Source organism: Hirundo rustica, chromosome 7 (genome assembly GCF_015227805.2).
Source record: "Hirundo rustica isolate bHirRus1 chromosome 7, bHirRus1.pri.v3, whole genome shotgun sequence".
Classification (NCBI taxonomy): domain Eukaryota; kingdom Metazoa; phylum Chordata; class Aves; order Passeriformes; family Hirundinidae; genus Hirundo; species Hirundo rustica.
The window spans coordinates 38060100-38082498 of record NC_053456.1 but is presented as its reverse complement, the minus strand read 5'-3'; the positions used below and the strand labels follow the sequence as shown (position 1 = coordinate 38082498).

At 44.6% G+C, this 22399-nt stretch overlaps 1 protein-coding gene across 2 annotated transcripts in view; it reads right to left on the bottom strand.

The window, feature by feature from the left end:
- Window positions 1-182: 182 nt before the first annotated feature.
- Window positions 183-22399, bottom strand: part of UBE2F (ubiquitin conjugating enzyme E2 F (putative)) — a 54765-nt gene continuing 32548 nt past the window's right edge. Inside the window, exons 8-11 of one of the 2 annotated variants that reach the window (XM_040069526.2) lie at window positions 22031-22063; window positions 19936-19998; window positions 2735-2820; window positions 183-2218 (exon numbers count right to left, since the gene is read on the bottom strand). In XM_040069526.2, coding sequence (XP_039925460.1) covers window positions 2038-2218; window positions 2735-2820; window positions 19936-19998; window positions 22031-22063 — 363 coding nt within the window. In that variant the 3' untranslated portion in view covers window positions 183-2037. The remainder of the gene's footprint in view (window positions 2219-2734; window positions 2821-19935; window positions 19999-22030; window positions 22064-22399) is intronic. The other variant, XM_040069527.2, reaches the window with a different exon arrangement.

Sequence of the window (22399 nt, the reverse complement as noted above, 5' to 3'; positions counted from 1 at the left end):
CAAATCAGTCTATGATTCCGGCAGAAGCATGGGTTAGTTGCATCTATACAAATATACATAAAAATTCTCCTCCTGTTCAGGAGTAAATCAGTTTATTTTCCTGGGCTGGGAGGTGATGAGATCTAGGATCCCCGCCCCTCTCCCCATGTCCTGGATGAGCACAAACCAATGGTCAGACCTCCTTGTACAGTATTTAACAGTATCCAAACTTTATTAATTCTGCTCATCTCCTCCAGGCAAGCAACAATACAGGGAAGGGGTTAAACAGGATAGTTCTGGGAAGCAGGGATGGCTTTGATGGACACAGCTTTCCCTGGCTCCCCTGAGCAGCACCCTGGCTGTGCTCTGCCCCGGGCACAGCAGCAGCAGCTCCCTGGCACCAGTGGGGAGCCATCCATGGTGACAGTCCAAGAAATGGGGACTGTGACCCCTCCTCCTGAGGGACAGAACAGTACCAGGGTGCCTCCACAGCAAGAACTATTTTATTACAGCAACCTTCCAAATGCTGTAAGCAAAACCTGCACGTAATTCCCAGCCTTGCTCTTTCTGTGAGTGTTTTACTCCTTACCTTTGCTGACCTCTCTCTTTTGGCAGCAAAGATCTCTCAGTGCAGTTGCCTGCTTAAAATACTGGGCTGATCTGTGTTTCCTCATACCGTCTGCAGGCGAAGCTCTCCTCCTGCATGCCAATCCCTGCCTTTCACCTCCCTGCTTTCCCAGGCCTCCAGCAACAGCTACAGGAGCTGGTGAAGCTGTAGAGGATAAGGCACAGGGAAAACTCAGCACATGAGTTTCACGCTCCCAGTCTGCGCCCCAGCTCTGCCGTGCCCGCGATGGAGATTGTTCTCATTCCCTCCAGCATCTGCAGCAGAGGAACAGCAGGAAAGAGGGAAGGGGGGATAAACCAAACCCCCAACAGTCAATGCCCAGACGTCACACACACAGCTGCTCTGCATGAAACCACACAAACACTTATTTCTCTGGTTTATAAAAGCTCAGCTGGGCTCCATCAGCTCCCCTGCGTGATCCCAGTGCTGGAGGATGCCCAGGGAGCTCCGGCACAGGACTGAAGCTGCTCCTGAGGTACGTGCTGCTCTCCTCTGCAGGCTCTCAGAGCCATCCAGCTCCTCACAGGAAAGGCAACTGCAGCATCACGCCCGTCCAAAGCAGGAAAGCCAAGTGTGCACCCATGGGGGGGAAACGTGGTGTGGTTCCAGCTGCCTCATTCCCTTTCAGCACAGGAATCTGGAGAACACAATCAGGTGCTCTCCAGGTGCCTACATTTACCTTCATCAGATCAAACAGCATCTGATGCTCCCTCACCACAGCCAGACTGGAAAGCCAAAGGCAGATTTCTTAAAAAAAAAAATCTCCCTTTCATTAATTTTTTCACAGAAATATATAATATATATTTTATATATATATATATAATTTTACTAATACTAAACATGTACTTAAGTTAGGTATTAGCCTGTATTTCTTTTAACTACTTCACACAATGAATAGAACCAAACAAAAAATGCTGTAGCCCAAACAGGACCCAAAATTAACAATGTAAAAATTCCAAACTGTGACAAAAACACTTACATTAAATAGCATTGGTAATTTCAATACCAGAATTAGAATCTCATTTTGCACTTCCACTCTGGCAAGCTCTAAGCCTCAGCTGAGTGACTCTTCGAAAAAGCTCATATTGTTTCTGCTCATCAAAGGCAACAGTTTTGTGATTTGGTTCACAGGAGACCATTTATTGCCAACTCAGCGTTCCAAAAACACACCACCTTTTCTGCTTGGGTTGTTCGGGTTGGTTTTTTTTTTTCCTTCCCCCCTCCACATTGGGCAAGAGTTTAAAAAAAAAAAAAAAAAAAAAAAGTGTAATTACAATTTCAATAGTGATTTAACTTCTCAAGCGTTATCAACAGGATATACAGTACAGTTCAGAAGAGTAAACATTTGTAAAAGGAAGCAGACAACTTTCAACCAACAGACACAATTTCTTGCTGTATTTATGCTGAGCTCTCCTTTGAACACGGACAGGTTATGAAGTTAGTTTTCTTCTTCGGTACAACATGGACACGGGACTGGTACAATCCGGGCTGGTTTGGCTGCTGTTGAAGTTGAGGACAACTCTGGATCGGAGCCACGGTGCCGCCGTCCGTCCCCCTTCATCATCTCGCGTAGCGCTTAATGTAATCTTCAACTTTAATCCGAAAGTCCTCCTGGAGGGAAGCACAGGCACGGTTACCCCGGGCACGGCAGGGATGGACTCGCTGCTGGGGGGGAACGTGCTGCCGCTGCCCCTGCTGCACTGGCAGGCCCGCGGCTCTCCCCGCGAGCCCTGAATCCTCACAGCGCTCCACAGGGATCTCCACCGGGGAACGGAGCGGGGAAAGAGCCTGCCCTCGCCAGCTCCCAGCTTAGGTACGCACCAAGTGCCTGCTGTGCCGTCACCTCTGTGTCCAGGGAAAACCACACAGCTGCGGTAGTTTGTGCTTGTAAAGCACACAGATGCTGAGCCAGGGAAACTCTGGCACCGTGTGCTCCCCGTGCCAGCCGGGCGCCAGGCAGACACCGCATTCCCGGCACGCTGTTCTGAGCCTGAACCCTAGAGCTCGCTATGAAACGCGTTCCACCCGAACACACCGAGGGGCCGGTGCTCCAGAGCGTGTGCGGCTGCATTTCCAGCTCCCCTTTTTGAATAGAAAGCGGGAAAGCTGGGAAATTTATGTACTCACATCTGGTAAAAAAGAGAACAACTGAAGAGACAATGCACGCAGCAGATGAGGAGGCTTTGCACGCTATCCTGGTACGCTGGAGCTGCCTGGAAAGCAGAGGCCAAGGAAGCACTGAAATCCTCTGCCAAGGCTCTGCTTTTACTAGAAAGGGCACAAAATCCCACTGCCATGATCCTGTGGGATCACAACAAGGCAGGGTCCTGCTTCAATGTCAGCTCCAGGTTTGCCAGTCCATAAAATGATGCCATCCAAATGCAGCCGAACTGCCCAGAGCTGGACATCACAACAGAAGTAGCACTAACGTCACCTTTCTGCCTCAGTCAAGCTTAGAACACATCAATATTTCCCTGGCTTCAACACCGCGCTTCAAACACTTCAGATCAGCTCCCCTTACGATGGCTGGCTTTTCTGCCACTGAGTTTTTCTACCAGTGAAAGGATAAAGGATGAAGGTTACCCCACGCTTAAAATCCAAAAGGATCAAAGAAAACCTGTGGTCCACCAGAAACGCTGTGGTTTCACTTTTCAGCTGATCAAGCGCACCACAAATGTCCCCAACTACGTGCAAAGTGCTCAGAATCTCAACCAAGTTTAAAACACAGTGTGAGGCCAGAAATACCCTCACAAATATGGCTGCAGAAATGTCCCTCCTCCTTAGGAACAGGCTTCCTCCTCTTCTGGGGTGAAAGAGCAGCTGTTTTGGTCCAATATGGCACCTACTAAAGGCAACAGTGTGTGCAGTGACTTTCTCACTGCTGCAAGCACACCCATTTCCACACTCATCCAACTGTACGCTGTGTTAAAAAACCAACACTGCAAAGCTAAAGCCATCTTCAGCTGAAATGAAATTTCCAAACCCAGGAAATTTCAATCCATGGATGCTGTGGTGGAAACTGAAGTCACTGAGGACTTCTTGCATGTTGCTCCCCCTTCCTGTGTTTCTCCAAGAGATGGATCACTTCTGGAAGTGAGCACAAGGCTGAGGAAGCACCGGACAGACACCTGCACCTTCCCTATGTGTACAAAATCCGAGAGCAGGGCGGTGCAGACAGCTCAGAGCACCCTCAGCTTTTCCCTCTGTCCCTTTATGAGTTACTACATAGGAAAATGGGCTCTCAGCAGTGACTGGAGAGAGGCAAGACCTCAGTGAGGAAGGAAGAAGGCTGCAGAAAGCCACGCTGTCACTCAGCAGCCCGGGCTGAAGGACCGGATGGTGTTGGCAGGGATGCACTCACGGGGTGCGAACGCATGCGAAACTGGCTGTGAAGAGGAGGGGCTCACCCAGAGCTGCAACGTTCCATCCTCACCTGCCATATGGCTCAGCACTTCCTGATTAACAGGGGACACTTCTCTCTGGGCACAGCTGCTTATGTGCAACACTGAATAATCAGAAGCAAAAAACATTCAGCAGAGCAGGACACAGCATGCATTATAAAGAGGCATGGGCAAAATCCTGCTAGAAATGAGAAAGGAAAGGATTCATAAATCCCTTCAAGGACATAACATAGCCCACAGGTGTTTCGTTTGTGCAAAGAGGTTTGATAAATAACCTTTACAAGAATAAACATATATAAAATAAACAGGACAGGGGCAATGATTTGAAATGGATAGAGAGGTGGTTTAGGTGAGGTACGAGGAAGGGATTATTCCCTGAGAGGGAGGTGAAGCCCTGGCACAGGGTGCCCAGAGAAGCTGTGGCTGCCCCTGGATCCCTGGCAGTGCCCAAGGCCAGGTTGGACACTGGGGCTTGGAGCAGCCTGGGACACTCGAAGGTGTCCCTGCCTATGGCAGGGGGTGAAGTGGGATGAGCTTTGGGGTCCCTTCCAACCCAAACCATTCTGGGGTTCTGTGATTAGATTTAAGAGCACTTGGGAGAGGATCTATAGAGCCTCAACCCCAGAAGAGAATTCCATTCTACCCTTGCTAAAAGCATGCAGAAACACCCACTCAAGAACTAGGCACTGTTTCAAGAAGTGACTTTTGACCTGATTTGGCAGCTCTGGGAGAAGACGCTTTATTTTTACAACTGTTTATACTGCACCAAGTTATGCTTATTAACTGCTTGTCTTTTATTAAGCTTTTAATTTGTAACCCAAAGAAGATCTGCTCAATTATCTAAAGCAAACACAGTACTTTGCTGACAGCTACCAGAGAAGTCTGGAAAAGTTCTGATGGAAACTCTCCCTCGGGAATCTGTTTTATTTCTTTAAAACAAATAATGTGTAAGAATTACCCAAAAAAAAAATCTAACAAATATGTATTAAAAAAAAAATCAGATTTAGCTAATTTATTATCCTTAACATACCCACTCCTGGTATTTCACACCCTGCACTGCCTGGCCAGTCCCTGTAGGAAAATGTGCAGTTTAAACACATCTGTCCCTTCACTGTGACTACAACCATTGGGAAGAACTTTCTGATCCACCTTCATATTCTTTACATCCACAATCCTGTAAAATTCAAATGGAGAGAGAAAGAGATCACTGATCAACCGCTCCTGCCCTTCCCTCTTCTGTGCTAGTAATCAGAACAGTAATAATTAATTTTTTAAAGCTGCTCTGTTTTAACAGAACACTATCTGAACCCAACATTCCTTACCAAGGTTAAATTCCAAACAACTTCTGCTAGGACCTGACTTGTGGTTCTAAAGTGATTAGGAAAGGGGACTTCTGAGCACCAGCAAAATGGCATTCATTACTCAGCTCAGCCAAGGCTTTAGGATATAATAACCAGATAGATCTATCCACTAGCCCTATGAATTATACTGAAAGCCACCTTTTCTTTCTTTCTTTTCCCCCTTGCAGAAAATAATAAGTATTCCCACCCACCAACCCCCACACATCCCCTCCCATTTAAAAAGGAGCTGAATGAAACCTTTGAGTAGTACAGAAATCTCAATTATGAGGGGTTTTTTTTACAATTCATGTTCCTGCCTTGCTCTCCTTTCCCTCTCATTGTTTTATTTAGCTCAGTCTCTACATGACGTGAAGAGTTTTCCAAGCTCTGTAATTAAATTTTAGTTCTCCGAAGAAAGGTAAGAGTGGGGGGTAAAACCCTATACAAAGGTATCTCCCACGAGCTCTCTGCTTAGCAGGTGCAGTCAAAGCCACATCAATTTTCATGGCCTGTGATCCCAACCTCAGAGCTTACAATTCTCCTAGACACACCAAGCAATTATGATTTTGCAAAATGATGAGGAAATGCTTTAGAAGAATTCTTAGTAGCCAAGTCCTAAGGGAGCTAAAAAGGTGAATTTTTTACTGCAGGAAAAAAAAAATTACCAAAGCCAGAACACACCACTGCAGCTATTTGGAAAAGAGCAGCATTGTGAGGAAGAGAAACACTAAGGTTTGGACTTGTTTTTTTAAATATCTGCACACAGAGTTTGGTTACAGAATTGGTGTGGGAAGCACTGACCTGCCTGGCAGGACAGAGAGAAGCTGAAGATACCTTGCAGAGACACAGCAATTCATTAACACACTGAATACATTGGCACATTTGTTTGAGACTTCACATCTTAAGCAGGAACCATTTCCCTCGTGCTTCCACAGATTTTCTGCTGTCTGCCACTGCAGAAAGATGAAGGGAGAGAAGGACTCTCTGAAGTTCCTAGAAGAGGAACAACCTATGGATTAGATATACACCCCTAAATCCTGTTTGTGCCAAGGCAAGAGAATTGAGCCAGATGAAGCGAGCAAAGCAGCTCCCCAAAGAAAACCGTGCCCCGGATGAAATGCAATGTGAGACCAAATCCACCATGGGGCTGGATGGAGACGGAGGCCTGGAGAGTCCCCTGGTGCCAAAGGATTTGGGATTTGCCTGGACTGCCACACATCTCTCATTGCCTTTTAAGATTTTGCCCGGGCTGCTGAAAACACAGAAAACTTCCTGGGAGTTAGCCCAGGGAGCAGAGACTGCTAGGTCCCTCAGTGCCTGAGGTCAGGAGCCTCCTCTGCTCCTCCAAGGCTGCCCCAGGCAGGGATCTCCTTGCCAACTGTGGGAAGAGGTTACACAAAAGCCCTCCAGGAAAACTCCTCTGAGGCTGACCTCCTGTGAGCAGCAGGCACACTTCCACCCATGAGGATGCCACTCATTCCCAAGAGGCGACGTCCTTGGGATCTGGGATGTTGAAGGATAAATCCCAAGCACAGAGGAAATGGGAGCTGCCTGGGTGTGGCCAGAAGGTTTTGCAAGTCATGCCCTACTCAAGACAACTGATGCTCAAGCTCACCTGAGCAGGCAGGTGAGGCATGTGGGGAACGCAGCTCCAAGAGCTCAGAGTCCCTGCTGGCACTCCACACCCCTGCCATATGTTCCTTTTCAAAAGCCATGGATGTTTCTAGAGGGTGCAAAGCAAAAGCTTTCCTTTTAAGCCGCTCGGTTGCCTAAAGCATCTAAAACAAAAGCTTTAAAACATCTGCATTTCTTCCACATGACCTCAGCAAATCAAACCATCTGCAAAAGCTTCATCGACTTTGCTGAACCTGAGAGAGGCTCCATCCATAATCAAAGCGTTATGGAAGATGGGAAATGGTTTCTATAAATACTTGCAGCATTAGGAAAGTCATGTTTTTCCTATTTACATCTGTTAGCACAATTAGCAGCTGTGCTGTTGCTCATTTGCACATGCCATTTAATGCACTTTGTACACGCTGGGAAAAGCTTTCAAAGGCTGTAACGAGGACACAACATAAAACGGGAAGGCAATCCAAGAAAAATCCCAGTGCAGATCTGTAAATGCAGAAATGCTGCAGAAAAACAAAGAGGTATTCTACTGTGGCTGCCACGGTTTCAGGGGGAACAACAAACACCAAACAGGGTGCTTGGGGGAGCAGAGGAAGTGAAGGATTTACTGCAATAAATACGGAGATAAATAAATGCAATGACTCACAGAGAGAATTGTTATGAAAAGATGTTTTTGGACTGGGATGGAACTGTTGTTCTTAATAAGCCATTAAGCTGTAATCAGAGAGTAATAAAAACCCCACAACAAAAATTAAATGGCTTCCAAAAAAAACCACATCAAGCTTGAAAGCCTTTTGGGGCTACATTCTTTTCCAGTGTGGTAAAAGCTTGGAAAGCTGAGGTTAGCCAAAGGTGAAGATCTACTTCGGTTCTTCAGATACACCTTGTGGGTGCACTTAATGAAAAGAATTCTTCAGTGTTTCGTAACCCCTCTAGAAGAAATCAGGGAAGAGATACTTGATTCAGTAGCCAGGAATAAATATGAATTTCTAATTTCACCTGAAGAAGGTTAAAAGCACCGTGACGCTTTCATCACTGCAGTTTTGTACTGTTACAAATAAAAAGCAGCGTTCTCAGCAATGTTTGGAAATAGCTACTTTCCATCAGGAAGAGAGGTTTCAGGATGTCAAGGGCTGGTGCAGGGCTATCACTTCAAACCAGGGGATGGGGTTGGGTGGAAAACCTCATACTAGACCAAGGACAGAGACAGATCCCAGCCCAGAGGAAACTCCACAAGCACAGCAAGGATGAGACCGCGCTAATTTAAACAACAACACTGACTCAAATGTTCTACAACGCAAACAAGATATAAAATGAGGTCCTGGCAAAGCCAGCTTGAAGCACACACAGTGAGAGGCAGCTCTGGGTCAGCTCTGTGGATGCCCCAGTCCTGACCAGGACCGAACAGCCTTTCTGCTCTCTACCCTTCCCTAGGCTGAGAGCCATCGACAGAATTTGTGACAAAGTCCGACACCAAACAGGCTGAGAATGAAAACTTATTAGTCTGCATTCTGTATTCCTGGAGCCAGAACAGAAACCAAAGACCTGAGAAGTTCCTGGTTTTAAAACAGTATTTTTTTACTGTTTCTATGGGAATAGAAGTACTTGTATCATCTCGAACTGTTTTCCAACACAGCCCTGGATATCACGATAAACTCTTAGGAACTTCCCTTTTCTCACCGTAATTTCTCACCATGAAAACACTGTGACCTCACAAACTTCACATAAAATTAATTCCAAAATCGTGTGGAGGAGTTTAAAATGAGAAATCCAGTTTGCAGATGAACTGAAAACAGCTAAAAAATGCTAAAAGGTAGTCCAAGGAGATGTTATGAAAAGGAGAGCGGAATGCAAGCAAGCAGAGCAGCTAGTGTGACAAAGTACACAATTTTACAATGAATTTTACAATGTCACTCTTTCTGTATGCCTTGAGAATTAATAATTCACAACAAAGAAACAGTAGCTTCAAAGCCTTGCCCTCAAGGTCAGAAATTACTTCTTCAGCAATTTTAACTCCAATGTGGGGAGTAAGAGCCAGCAGTGCTGAGAATGAAAAAAATCTGAGTTGCACAAAATCCCCTAAAAATTCATATATGCAGCAGTGTACCCACTAATGACTTCAAGTGTGGCTAAACAGGGAAGAGGAAAAAACACAACTGCAAGTAAAAACCCACAGTTCTTGTGATCAGTAGGAAGCAATGGAACACCCTGTGGTGTTTGAATAGCTTGTGGGGAGTTCTCTTTACCAAAATGAAGCCTTAGTGTGCAAGAGTCTAGAACACCTAGAGCCAGGGAATGTCTAGCACAGGCAAGAAAGGGCTTCACAACCAACATTTAGCAAGCAAAGACAGCAAAATCTGGCTGCTCATAGATCTGCAGCCTCTCATCACTCCTCTCCAACAGTCATCCAGCTTTTCCTTGGCACTTTTCACCGCCTGGAGCTTTCCTGCGGGCTCCCTCCCAGCCCAGCCCCTCTCTGCTGCCAGCTTTGGTGACAGCTGCAGGAACTGGATGGAGAGACTGCTGTTCTGTCAAATCCAATGGAAATCCACGTGTGTGTGTTTAAAAGCTCTAGGGATTAAGGGGGAGGCTGGGATGAGGGGACAGATGGACGGCATCACTGTGTAAGCCTTACTCCTCTGCCAAAAACAAACACTAAAAAGCAAAGCAATTGCCAAAGGTTCACTTCAGTGAAGCTCCAGGACAAACTGATTCAGGACAGAGCAGGCGAAGGGGCAGGGAGGTGAAGGAACCTGCTGAAAGGCTGAGCTCAGCAGGCCATCATCAGTGGCAAAGAGACAACTTTACCATCCAGAGGTCACTGCTAACCTCAGTGACTCTAAAATACCTCCTGGAACTGTCTCAGTGCTGGAAAGCCTACAGCTAGCTACAGAGCAAACACCCCCTCTAATGTGATTCAGAATCACTTCACTTGGTTACGCTGGCCATGAGCAAGAGAGAACAAAGAAATGTTTCTATCACGTCCTTTCACTTGCATTGCATTAAAACCAAGATTATTTTCATGCAGCCTGACAGCTGCCTTGCCAAGTTTTCCAGAGGCTCCTTACTTTAATCATTATCTGTAATTTTATATTTCTTCAAATGATTATTCTGCTGCTGTTACAAGACTATCAGCCTGACAGACTCCAACTTTCATCAGAGAAGTGGAAGGATAGAAAACAGAAATGCTTTAAAAGCAACAGTGGCACTGGGTTGACACATCTCTCCACACCACAGTGACGCAGCAAACACAAGAACATTTTGTTAAAAGGATAATTTCTAGTCTTGGGCTATGGAGGAGGAAAACATCAGGCTTGTCAACTCAGTATTTCCTTCACCTTCAGCTCCACAGAAGTTCTTCTGTTCTACACCCAATAGCTATTGTCTTGTATTTCAGGATGTTCAAGACCAGACTGTTTAATTTATAATATATGGAGGGATTCCCTCCTTCTCCTACTCAATTACATTTCTACAGTCTAGGAAACTTTAATCAAAAATTTACTTTAAACTTGAAGTGCCCTGCAGTTCTGAATCTCTCCCCACTCACAATAATTGATGCTAATCACATTAAATTGATTGCCTCTAAAGATAAGGCAAAAACTTACTTTCCCTTTTCACCTACTTTAGCAGCTGTCTGTGCTATAATGCCTTGTTCAGGATATTACCCTCCTGATGACAGCCTTTGCTTCTATTTTTAAAAAGATGGCCGCAGACTTTAATCACACATGAGAGAAAATTTCCTTTCAGCCCAGGAATTATAGCTGGGATTGCCAGCAAAATACAGCAAATATATCACGGATGAGGGGCCACTCATCCTAAGCCACTGCAAGCCACGAAGGGCAACTCTCCCCTGAGCAGCACAAGGAGAATGGTTTCAAAAACCCTGGTGGAGCCTCTTTTTGGCAGTGTCAGGCAGTGCCAGAGGCTCCCCAGGGGAGGGTGCCTTATCCACCCAATACTGACACTGCCAGTGACTCAGATCTTGGTCTTGCACTGAGCTCCTTGCTAAACATTCTTTCCTCTCTTTATCACAAGCCTGGAGGGCTGAAGCTTCCAAGATGTAACAGAGAAAAGCCCTGGGATGGGAGTCTCAGCTGTGACTGCAGCCAGTGCAGCCCAGCACTGATTTAAGCCACAGGCCAACCTCAGTTCTGACAACCAGAAAAAGGATTTATGCTGCAGGCAGATTTAAAAAAAAAAGGAAAAGTAGAATGTCAAGATTAAGAAACTGGTTGCTTCTTCACTTGTGCATTTTAGCTTATCTGGGGAATGGGAACCTTCAGCATCTGCAAGTACAAAGGGCAGCACAGCAGAGAAAAGTGCTCTGTATTTACTCCTTCAAAAGTGATCCTGTCAGAGCAGAGACAAAACAGGTGAGAGAGGCTGTCCCTGCAGGAACATTACAGCAAGACTGAGACATGCAAGGAAAGGATAAGGAACAGAATGCAATTTAAATGTCAGGCTGCTAATCCAGGGCTAAGATGATCCAAATGACTGCTCCATTGTCCTAGCCGGGGTGAATCATTTCCCTCTCCACAGCACTCCAGTTCTCATCAGCAAAGCACCAAGCACCACAACAGCTCTCCATCATTTACATTTAGTTTGGTTTCCCAGCACTGCAATTTGTGGACATCAGACCCTATTCTATTCACACAAAAATAAGTGTCAAGCCTACAAATTCTACAGTAAACCAACATTAACCACTTCATGAGACTGAAAATAAAACAGCCATCTATTTTTGTTTAAAGCTGCTTTTCAGTTTATAACAAAAGGAATCGAATTGAAAACACAGTTACTACCGAACACCATAAGGAAAATCAAGACAATGTGAAAAGCTCAGCTTGCCTGGAGCCAGTGAAGGAAAAAACCCAAATTTGCAGTGGTAAAACATCAATTTTCATTCCGATGAAGCAAGTAAGAACCTTAAACCAAAGGATCACCTTTTCTTGCAACCTGTTAAGTCTTTCAGTCTCACCTACCTATTGAAACTTTGCTGGCAGTCATCTGTGACTTTTCAGACAATATGAAAACCAGAATTTGCCCAGACCTGGTTTACTCTTTCCCTATTAAACGAAATCCCCATTTCTTTTTCCAGAGGGATTTCAGCCCAGGGGTTCATATGCTCAGTGCTACTGAAGAATCCAAAGCAGCTGTTGTTTTCTGCACCAAGCCCTGGAAGGGCTGGGTTTGAGTTGAGGGTTATGTTAATACCCCAGCAGGGTTAGACAGTGTAGGAATGTAAGAAAGCTCCCTGAGCTTACATTTCCCTGCTGGGGAGCACACACCCCAACAGGCCCTTCTGGCCAGCAGCACCATTAAAATTTGTTTCTGTTGATGCAGCCAAATAAAACATGGCAAAATCAATCCCCCAGTGCTCCAGGATAAAATCTGTGTAATCCAAGCACAGAGTGCCTGGCCATGAGCTGACATGGTGGAGAGCTCTACCTAACCACAGGAGGAGTTATGTGATACCCACTTCCTTATGACACTCCCAGATGAGGAACCCCAGGGGGACGCTTGATTAAAGGGCTCTGAATACACAGGGCTGTTAAAGTGTTCCTGCAGAACGTATAAGAAGATTGATTTTTTTTCCCCCCCCAGTGCTAAGACACAGTACAAAATCTGCCAAAATTAATGTGGCTGCCCCATCCCTGGAGGTGTCCCAGGCCAGGCTGGACAGGGCTTGGAGCAGCCTGGGCTAGAGGAAGGGTTCCCATGGCAGGGGATGGCACTGGATGGTCTCCAGGGTTCCTTCCAAGCCACACCACTCTGCGACTCACATGGAAAGTAACCTGGAGGTTACATGGTAAATATTTTACTACTGAAATAAAGATCTTTCAAGACTGCAGGAAAAAAATATTCTGGCTTTGTAGCTTTTGTTACTGAATTCTTCACAGTCCTGACAAGGAAGGCAGGACACGATGACAAGCTCAAGTTTTCAGACAGGTTCCTTTAAGCCTGTCAACACAGGGCTGGAGTCCATGGAAAAGCCCCACTCCCTGACAACACCTCACTTGGCAGCTGGAACCAATCCCCTCCTCTCCAGTCACTTTGTCAAAATGAACGCACAGCTAAGCCAGGCAAAGCTTGAAGCCGCCCACCGGCACGGTGCCAGAGAAAAAATTCAGAAAATTTTGTTTACCCCTCATTTCCCATCCCTTTATGCCACGTTCAAGAGGTCAAACTTTGATACTTCGGTTTTTTAACCTCTTAAAAATAATTCAGCCCAAACTGTTCATGCCTTATGAGCCCCATGCACAACCAACCCCAGCACATGGCTCCTCCAGCACCAGCTCAAACACGGTAATAATAATAAAATACTTTTAAAGACTACATTAAATTAAATTCAAGTAAATGTTTTTGAAGTATTTTCTCTGTTCTAAAGCAAATTTTCCATCTGCCTTGAGTCATCACTAAACTTTTGACATTTGAGCTTAAAAAATGCTAACAGCAATTATCAGAACCCTTCATAAATCACTGTCACTGTTTGAATACAGAACTTTATAGGGATATATTTGGAAAAATTTCCAGCTGGCTGTGATGGGAAACCATTTGCAAGGGTGAAAAGCCTGACAAAGAGAATTGGGCTAAAAATCATGCGTGAATGAATTGAATGAGCATTATTTCTTAAAAATTCCTTAGGGAAGGCATTAGAGAAAGCAGTTTGCCATTACAAAAGCCCTGGAGTGCATTCCCTGACTCTAATCCACTAAAGAAACATTCAGACAGAAACGTGATATAAACTTGGGTCATAGAGAGCTGCTATTTGACTTTTGACCCACCCATGTGCTCTGGAATACTTTGCAAAAGAAAAGCACTTCAACTGTTCTGTTTCTTCAAGGAGCATTACCCATCACAGAACACAGATGATCCACAACTACCTGGAAAATAAAATGCTTGTTTACAGCTATTTCTGATGCTTTTTACCACAAACAGCATCTCCTCTGAAATGCACACTGACAGGATACAGCATCCGCAGACCATGAAGTTTTATTTATTATACTTTATATTCTCTAAGTGTTTTATATAAAAATGTCTTTTACAGAATCTTGGACAATTTTGGTGACTGCTATCCAAACAAGCTGTTTTGCACCCAAACTGGCCAGCAATCACTACAGATCACTGGATATTTCTAACTCCCAGACAGATTTAAGCCTCAAGGAATTAAGCCAAAAATAAACGGGAAAAAAAAAATCAGAATCTAAGCAGTTTGGAAGTAAGGAAACGGCAAGGAAAAGACCTGATGCCTTCTGAACAGGAAGAATCCCTGCAGGACCGAAATATTCAAATATACCTTTAATATAAAAATGGTAAGAAAGAGCAGGTACAACAGAGAAACAAAGAAGCTATTGTAAATCACTTAAATTAACTACTTTAAACCAGAAGATCTGAGGAAGAAATACAGATAAATTAATATTTTTCCCCAAACTTCCAAGTTCAGTTTTGTGTTAGCTTGCCTGCTTATAGGATCCAACACACCTGTGGCACACTGGCATTTAGAGCATGCCTTCATTCAGATGTATCAAAGAGAATTTAAAACAGACTGATCTCCTGAGATAGGAAATTACATTAACAGAAGAAAACTAACTTCAACATGATCAATGATGAGATAAAGCAGAATCCAAATTTGAAGGCATTATTTAGTTTCAAATGCTTTTCTTCAGCTATACAGAAAAATGGATTTTGAAGATAGGCTTAAATCTAAATGTAATTATGCCCTTATTATGTATTAGCACAGAAATGAAAAGGCAGGAGGATGAAAGTACATCTGGCCATGACATTATTTTGCAAGAGTCTTTAGAAGGATCAGACCTGAAATGAGACAGAGGCAGCGAGCTCTGGGACTCTTTAGCAGTCTAAAGGCATGAGCAGTGCAAGGACAAAATGACTCCAAACTTCAGGAGAGATAAAAGATCCCAAATCTGCCAGCTCCTGTCTTTAGCAGCCTGGGGAATAACTCAGAGAAGAAAGCACCAGGTCTCAGACTGGTGGTTGATAGAACTTGAGGTGAGACATGAGGACAGGAATCCCTTTCCAATTTGAGATGTGCTTCCCAGGCCAGACCCAAGTGTCTGATTAAAAAAAAAAAAAAAAAACCACCACCAGCCAACAAGGGAAATCACTCTTGGTGAAACAACTTATACAATCCCAACCTGCTGCTGGTGGCTCCAGAACTGAGGAGGCTGTGCTGGGCAATGACAGCTTTTGATGCAAATGGAAAATCTGGGGAGAAATTCAACTCAGTGTGTTTCCAAAGGGATGCCTCAAGACCCTCTAAGGAAATCTGTACTTGCTTCGTGCTTTCATTCCTTACTTGCTGACAACCTTCTCTTCCACGGCTCAGCTGTTCTCAGGAGGAGTCTGGCCCAGGCACTGACACTGTGGCACGTGCTGCTCGTTCTTGCCAAGGGGTTTCACAGAAATCCCCACTGATTTGGGATAGAGGCTCATCCCCTTCCAGCCCCTGCCATGAGCAGGGACACCTTCCACTGTCCCAGGCTGCTCCAAGCCCCGTCCAGCCTGGCCCTGGACACTGCCAGGGATGGGGCAGCCACAGCTGCTCTGGGCAGGGTTTGAGAAATTAAGACTATTCTGTAAAAATTCTGAATTGTTTGCTGTTTAAGGACTCTAAAAAACTGCCTACAGTTATGAAAGGTTATAAAATTCTTCAGTGAAATCCCTACTCGGGAACTGTTCCTAATTATCAATGGAATTTCTGATGGAATTAGGTCAGTGCTCTCACTAGTGAGGACAACACGACAGTCCTCAAGTAACTTTAGGAAAACATTCATCTCACAAGACTCATTAGAACCACCACCAAAGACCACAAGCAACTGAGAGGAAGGACTGGGCTTTTTAAGCCAAGTTTCCTAAAGAAGTGAGGCTGTGTAGGGCAATTACAATCCTAAATGGAAACCTTAAGAGGCAGCTTCAGATTCTGTAACACCGTGAGCTTCATAAATCCATCTCCACAGAAACAACCCTGAAATAAATACCTTATTGTCTTTATCACCCAGAGAAACCTTTAATTAAAACTTGAAAATTCGAAAAAAACAATTGCAGAAGTCAATCCTGAGCCAAACTCCTCCATGCAAACCTGTGCAAAATAAGCGAGCATTAAATGCTGCTTTTCAAAGGGGATGCAAATAAAATCAGGGCTGACTGAATTCAGTAAGAAACACTTGTGTTTGAAGTGGATCCTTGGCAAACACACACCTATTCCCATTAGATTTCTCGGCTCTGGCACTTCAGAGCTGCAGGGAAATAGGATAAGCAGGATTTTCACAAGGAGGGAGAAGAATTCCCTGCCAAATGCAATCTACCTTAGTCTTTCACAAGGACACAGCACAAAGGACACTGACTGCTGACAGATGGGTTTCACTGAGATGGAAACATCGCCCAGGAAAACACAGGGAGATGTAACTCAGCTTCTCCTACTACTGAAACAACTCCAGATCACAAGGATGAAAAAGTAAATGAGTGTGTAGGATGACAAAAGTTTGCTTGAATTGCACCAAATACAGGGTAAATACAATTCAAACACGACACAGCATTAGGGTTCTTGACACAGCAAGCCTAGGTGATGAAGAACTCTAAGGAACACTAGGAAAACATCTCTGCTTCAAGCCACACAAGGAAGCTTTTGTTGTATGTTGTACAACTGGCTTTGAAATGGGTTTTTTGGCAGAAGTAAACACCACAAGGAAGTGTAAAGGCTTTTAAGGATCCTGGTGAATCGCAATGTCCTGAGGCAGTTCCCAAAGCAGCCGTGACAGATGGACATAGGGAAAGGATTTCCTAGATTTCAGTAACAAATCACAGAGCCCACAGCACCTCTGCATGAGGAACACACGAGTCCTGAAGCACTAAGCTCATTTGCTTTTCCACTGCCAAGCTCTGTCCCCGTTAAGTTTCAATATTCAGCCCACCTGGCTGCCACAGAGCATAACAGTAAAGCTCAATGTATTTGCTAAATAAAAACCAGCAAATCCTACAACTTTTAGCTCACATTATTTTTAAGTGAGTAGTCATTAAAACTTAAACACTTGCTCATTGCTTTAGAGTCCATGGAATTGACTTCATTGACAATTAATGGCTCTGCCTATCCATAACTACTGACAGAGTGACTTCTGTGCTAAATGCAGACTGGTCCAAGCTCATTAATTAGCAAGAGCTTCTTTGAATTCAGCAAGGAAAGTCTACCACCAAACTGCTGAGATTGTATCAGTGTGAGAAGACTGACTCCTTGCTTAGTTTACATCTTTTTATTCTGATTTCTTGAGCTCTGCACCAAGAGACCCAACTGCAGAGCAATGTAGGCACCAGGGATGTTCCAGTACTTGGGAAAACAGATGTTCATTACTCTGCCCAAATTTATTGTACAGCCTGCCAAAAAATCACTGGCACCTAGCAAGGTGCGTGTGTGTGTGTGTGTGTGAGAACTGTAGAATGAGTAAAGCTTCATAAACAGACATATTTATTTTTTAAAATACACTGTAGAAGTGACTTGATGTTCACTGGCTGAAGGAAGCTGCAAAGGAACATGTTCAGTAACTGGAAGCCCTGGAGGGCTGGAAGCTGAAGCTGCACTAACAGACATCTCAGGTAAGACAGGCTAATAAAGCAATCAGTTTATAGAACTTGAGCTCTGAATCCTGTATCATGTTCCACCTGAGAGCAAGGCTGCTTTTCCAAAAGCTACAACTATGTGCCCAGTAATACACCACAGATTTAATGCAAAAATGGAGAGGAGCCTTCGAGAGGAAGGGATCATTGCCCCTTCCAGCCTGATCTAACACAAACATTCCCACACAGCTGTTTGCCAGGAATCAGCAGTAAGGATTTGCTATCTCTGATGTGACTTTTCCCAGCATCTGCAAGGCAGGAGTCACTTGGAGCTGGAGCTGACCAAACCCCAGCCTCAGTTCTCAGTAAGCACAGGCAAGGCCTGGGATTAGCTGTCACCCCCTGGGGCAGCCAGGCTCAGCCTGAGGAATGCCAGGATTTCAGATCTGAAGGGACAGCAGGGAAATTGTGAGTCACCTCCCCTGGGAGAAGCACAGGAGAGATTTCCAGGCTCTCAGTGCCTGAGGTGCAGCGGTTTGGCTGTCCCAGGATTCCCTGGCAGACTGCTGGACACAGATGTTTGTGTCCAGCACAGTTTCTGTACAGATGGATTTGCACATCTGTTCATACAGACACTGGACATGCAAGCATGTATTACATCCCCACTATCTGTACAATCGTATCACGCATCTAAACAAATCTCAGAGGAAGGAAAACTAACGAGCATTCCTATATTAATCCTATTGGGCATTGCAAGTATTTCTCAAGAGCCAGGATGGGACCACAGCAGTCTGACTCCACGACAAATTATGTAAAATACAACATCTCTGCCAGGGGAAGCAAAAAAACAACTCGGGCTGCAACTGCAGCTTTTTTCTCTCCCATGCATTATTTATCTCTCCACAAAGGCATCACTGGGTTTTTCTGATGTCACCACCTAACACACCACAGAAAATCCACCCTACCTGGCGCTGTCACTACCAATGAAACACCCACGTTAAATTAGGTAAGCTCAAAATTAAAATGGTATAATATGAATTTTATCGACGCTTATGAGACAGCTAAGAGTTTAATAAATAAAAACTGTTTGTTCTCCAAGAAATTGTGATTTAGAAGACTGTCAAAGAAATGCTCAAAAAACCCCTGCTTTACACTTCTTCAAACAACTGCCATGCCATTAGTGTAGTAGTACCTATTTTTGAGGGCTCACCTCTGGTTTTGAGGGAGATGTGTTTTTTAAATCAGGTAGCATTTTCCTTTCTGTGGATTCCCAGGATTTCCAGTCTCTCAATGAGGCAGAGAGGTGCAGGATAGCAATTTTAACCACCCAGGGACAGAATGGGAGGGCTTTCAGGTTCCTTCCAACCCAAACCATTCTGTGATTCCATGATAAAACAAAACCACAAAGACCCCTCTCTTCCAGAGGAGGTTTGCAGACAATTTTTTCCAGCTTTGCTTTATTTTCTCACCTCAGCCCTGCAAACATGGATGAATACCAGAATAGCTACAAGATCTCATTAATCAAAAAATAGCTGGAAAGATGAACTTGCAATCCTGGTATTTCCTCTTGAAAAAATTAGATAAATTAGGTGCACTGCCTGACTGCATTTTCAATGAACTCTTCAAATCAACACTCGCTTACCTGGAAACTTTCTTCAAGCATAAAGGTTAACTTCAACAAAAGTGTCAGAGGAGTTTAATTGGAACAAGACGTCTTGAACATACTAAGTGTGAATTCCATGTGCTGTGTAGCACGACATGATGGAATTTTGGAGATGGGTACAAAGAAGAAATTGGCACTTTTGCTCAGAGGTGAGCAGTACATCTCATTTATGTTCACCAGGCTTTGCCCAGTCCACAATACACACGTGAATATCAGGATCAGGAAAAAGAAAAGAGAAGTTTCCACACTCCTGCTCTTTAAACCTGCCCAGGTTTCTCCTGGCTTTGTATTTACATGCCACATGTAAGAACTCTGAATAAAAGAGCTGCCCTTGAAGGAGACAGAGAAAGAAAAGATCTTTGCACAGGTCTTCCAAGGCAAAGGTCACTCGTGTCACCACACCAAACTAACTCACCTTCGGCTTGTTACACAGAACACACACACAACTTCAGAGGAAATCTCAGCCTTGAGAAGGCAAAGATCATCTGTTCTGGGGCTGGGACCCCATTATGGCCCACACTCCCAGCATATGGTGACTAACGCTGCTGTGTGGAGTTTGCTTTCCCAGGGAAAGCACTTCTCGTTTGAATAACTGGCTGCTGGTACAGTGAGTCACTGGACTGCCTGGAGCAGCAGTTGCACCCCTCGGAAAGGACTGCCTGGGAACTGCTGAGTACAGAATGTGTGTTTGTTTAGGAACAACCTGCCTTAAATAAACCGCTGACTCACCTTGTCACGCAGATGATGCTCTGCAGCCTCAATATTCAAAGGATCGTCGAAATTCAAAAGATCCTGGAAAAGAAACAGAGAGAACATTGAGGGGCTCCCGCCCACAGCATCACAAGGGGCCCAAAGCCCTCAGGAACAAGAGATGGAACAAAGCAAACAGGGCAGCACCATTTAAGCACTGCCTTGGTGGTGGCTCTGCCTAAGGTAAATGCAAATGAGTTTGATAACTGGAAACCAAATCACAGGACAATTAGATGACAGCAGCACCAGGGCATTTCAGCCCTTCTGGTGCGGGCCACACGTGGCCCCATGGCATTTCTCCCTAGAAGTGAATGCATTCCTATTGGAAAACTATATTTTGGAGGAACAGTCAAAGTTTCAGGAGGCACAATTCCTGTTGATTTTCATTAGAGGGCAAAGTAAACCTTTTAAAAAAACTTCTGCAAACAGTGCGCTGATAAAGTAGGAGTTTCCTTAATTCCACCTCCATAGAAAAGCAATTTAATTCTCTCTGTGAAGAAGCTGTGAAACCTAGAGCATGACAGGGAAGTTTTAGTGCTCTGAGAAGAACAAGGCCTAGAGGAAAAGGAGAGCAAAGACCCTGAGAACTAAGGACATGTGGGGTCAGGGAGCAGAAATGGTCACAACAAACCTCAGGCCTCTCAGTTTAATCTCAAGTATTAACTTTGGAAAGAGAAAGGGTCTAGGGTTAAAAACAATGGAGAAGAGGAATCATCATTAAAACCAGCACTGCATCCCAAGGCCCCTGCTATGCCTGCAGCCCAGATCTTTCCCCAGTCTAAGGTGAGCCTGTGCTACAGTGAAATACTCATGTCCCACAATGTGAAAGGCTCCTGGCAGTCCCTGACTCATCTTCAAGAAGCAAACCCCACGTTTCACTCCAATCAGGACACCAACCCACCTCCTTCTCACTCACTTTCAATAAAGCCCCCCAGGAATCTGCCAGCCCAGTGCCAGCTTTTCAAAGCCTGATTACTCCCAAGCAGCTGGGTGTGAGGGAAATCCAGGAGAGAAGCACAGCTCTTACCAGCCAGGACAAATCCCTGTGGTCTCCTAGACACGACCACCCCCCTCTGCAGATCTCTGCCCAATATTTTTATGTGCAGCTCTGCCCCTGAGGATTTCGCTTCCTTCCACTTCCTTGGCATGCACAGGGAGACTGACTGTGAAATGCAAGTCACTTCTGCTGGAAAGGCAAATGCTCTCCAAACTTTTACATCAAGTTACCAAAGAGGTTGTTGGAAAAAACCAACCAATCCTTTGGATGCCAAGGAATCCGAGCTTCCTTCTGCACCCTGGGGTGGCTCTCTCCAGAGGGGATGACAAATGTGGCCAGCAAGCTAGTGCTGCTCTTTGCTTTCTCCTGACCCAGCAGCAATGGCTGAGGAAAGGAATCCCTAAAATAGGGTCACTTATGTGACAACTTAGCCGCTCTCCACTTCTAGGAAAGAAGCAGCTGTTGCATCCTGCCTGCCTCTTGCAGCTTCCTGCCCTCTCCTCCACTTTCAAGGTGCTCCTGCAATTCCAGGCTCCTTGCTTCCATCAATCTTTAAAAAAAGGGGAAGATCCCTAAATAAAATCATGTAAATTCTCTGACGAGCCAGGTTTTATGCAAACTCTGTGGGTGGATACCAAGGCCCCTGAATAGGAATGTAAGTGTTCAAAAAAGGAATGAGACTGCAGGGCAGTCATTAATTCCTAAATAGCATTTGTTTTTAAAGACTAACACCAACACAATTCTTTCTCAGAGCAGTATGAATTTCTATTTCCTGCAAATCACCAGAAGCAGTTTCATACTGTGTGGAAGATCCCAAATAATCTGTTATCAAAATATCCCCTAATACTGCTAACCAAAGTAAAATAAATGTACAAAAAGCTGGCGTTTCAGACAGTCTGGATGAGTTCCACAAACAAAAGCACAGTCTGATTTCATACTTGTCCAATACCCACTAAAGCCAAGGGAAATAATGACCTAAACTTTTAGAGGCAACACATAGGAATAGCATTAGGTGATGCTGAAACGAAACCAGGCAGGATAAAGGAAAGTGGACATGCAAAATACTCCTTTACTTACAGTAAATAAAGAGTTTAACCCCCAGACAATATCCTGCAAAGGAAAAACACAGTTAGTAAGACATGCATTTCAGAAGCTTTGAAAATGTTCACAAACTTTATTTTCCTATTAATCCATGAAACAACTGGAAAAGAAAAATCTAGATTACGAGTAATGTTTTACTAATTTAAATCAAAACGGTGAAAAAGCTTTCCGATTTCATGGCCACTTGATATTTAGAAGCCAGCAAAAACCAAATACCGCACATTCAAACAGAAGGTCAGATCTTTCTGTGTGTACTCCTGTTGCTCCTCCGTTCAAGGAGAGGAGTGATGCCTTAGGATATGCCAGCAGCTGAAAACCGCACTGCTTAGTTCAAAGGGCGGGTAA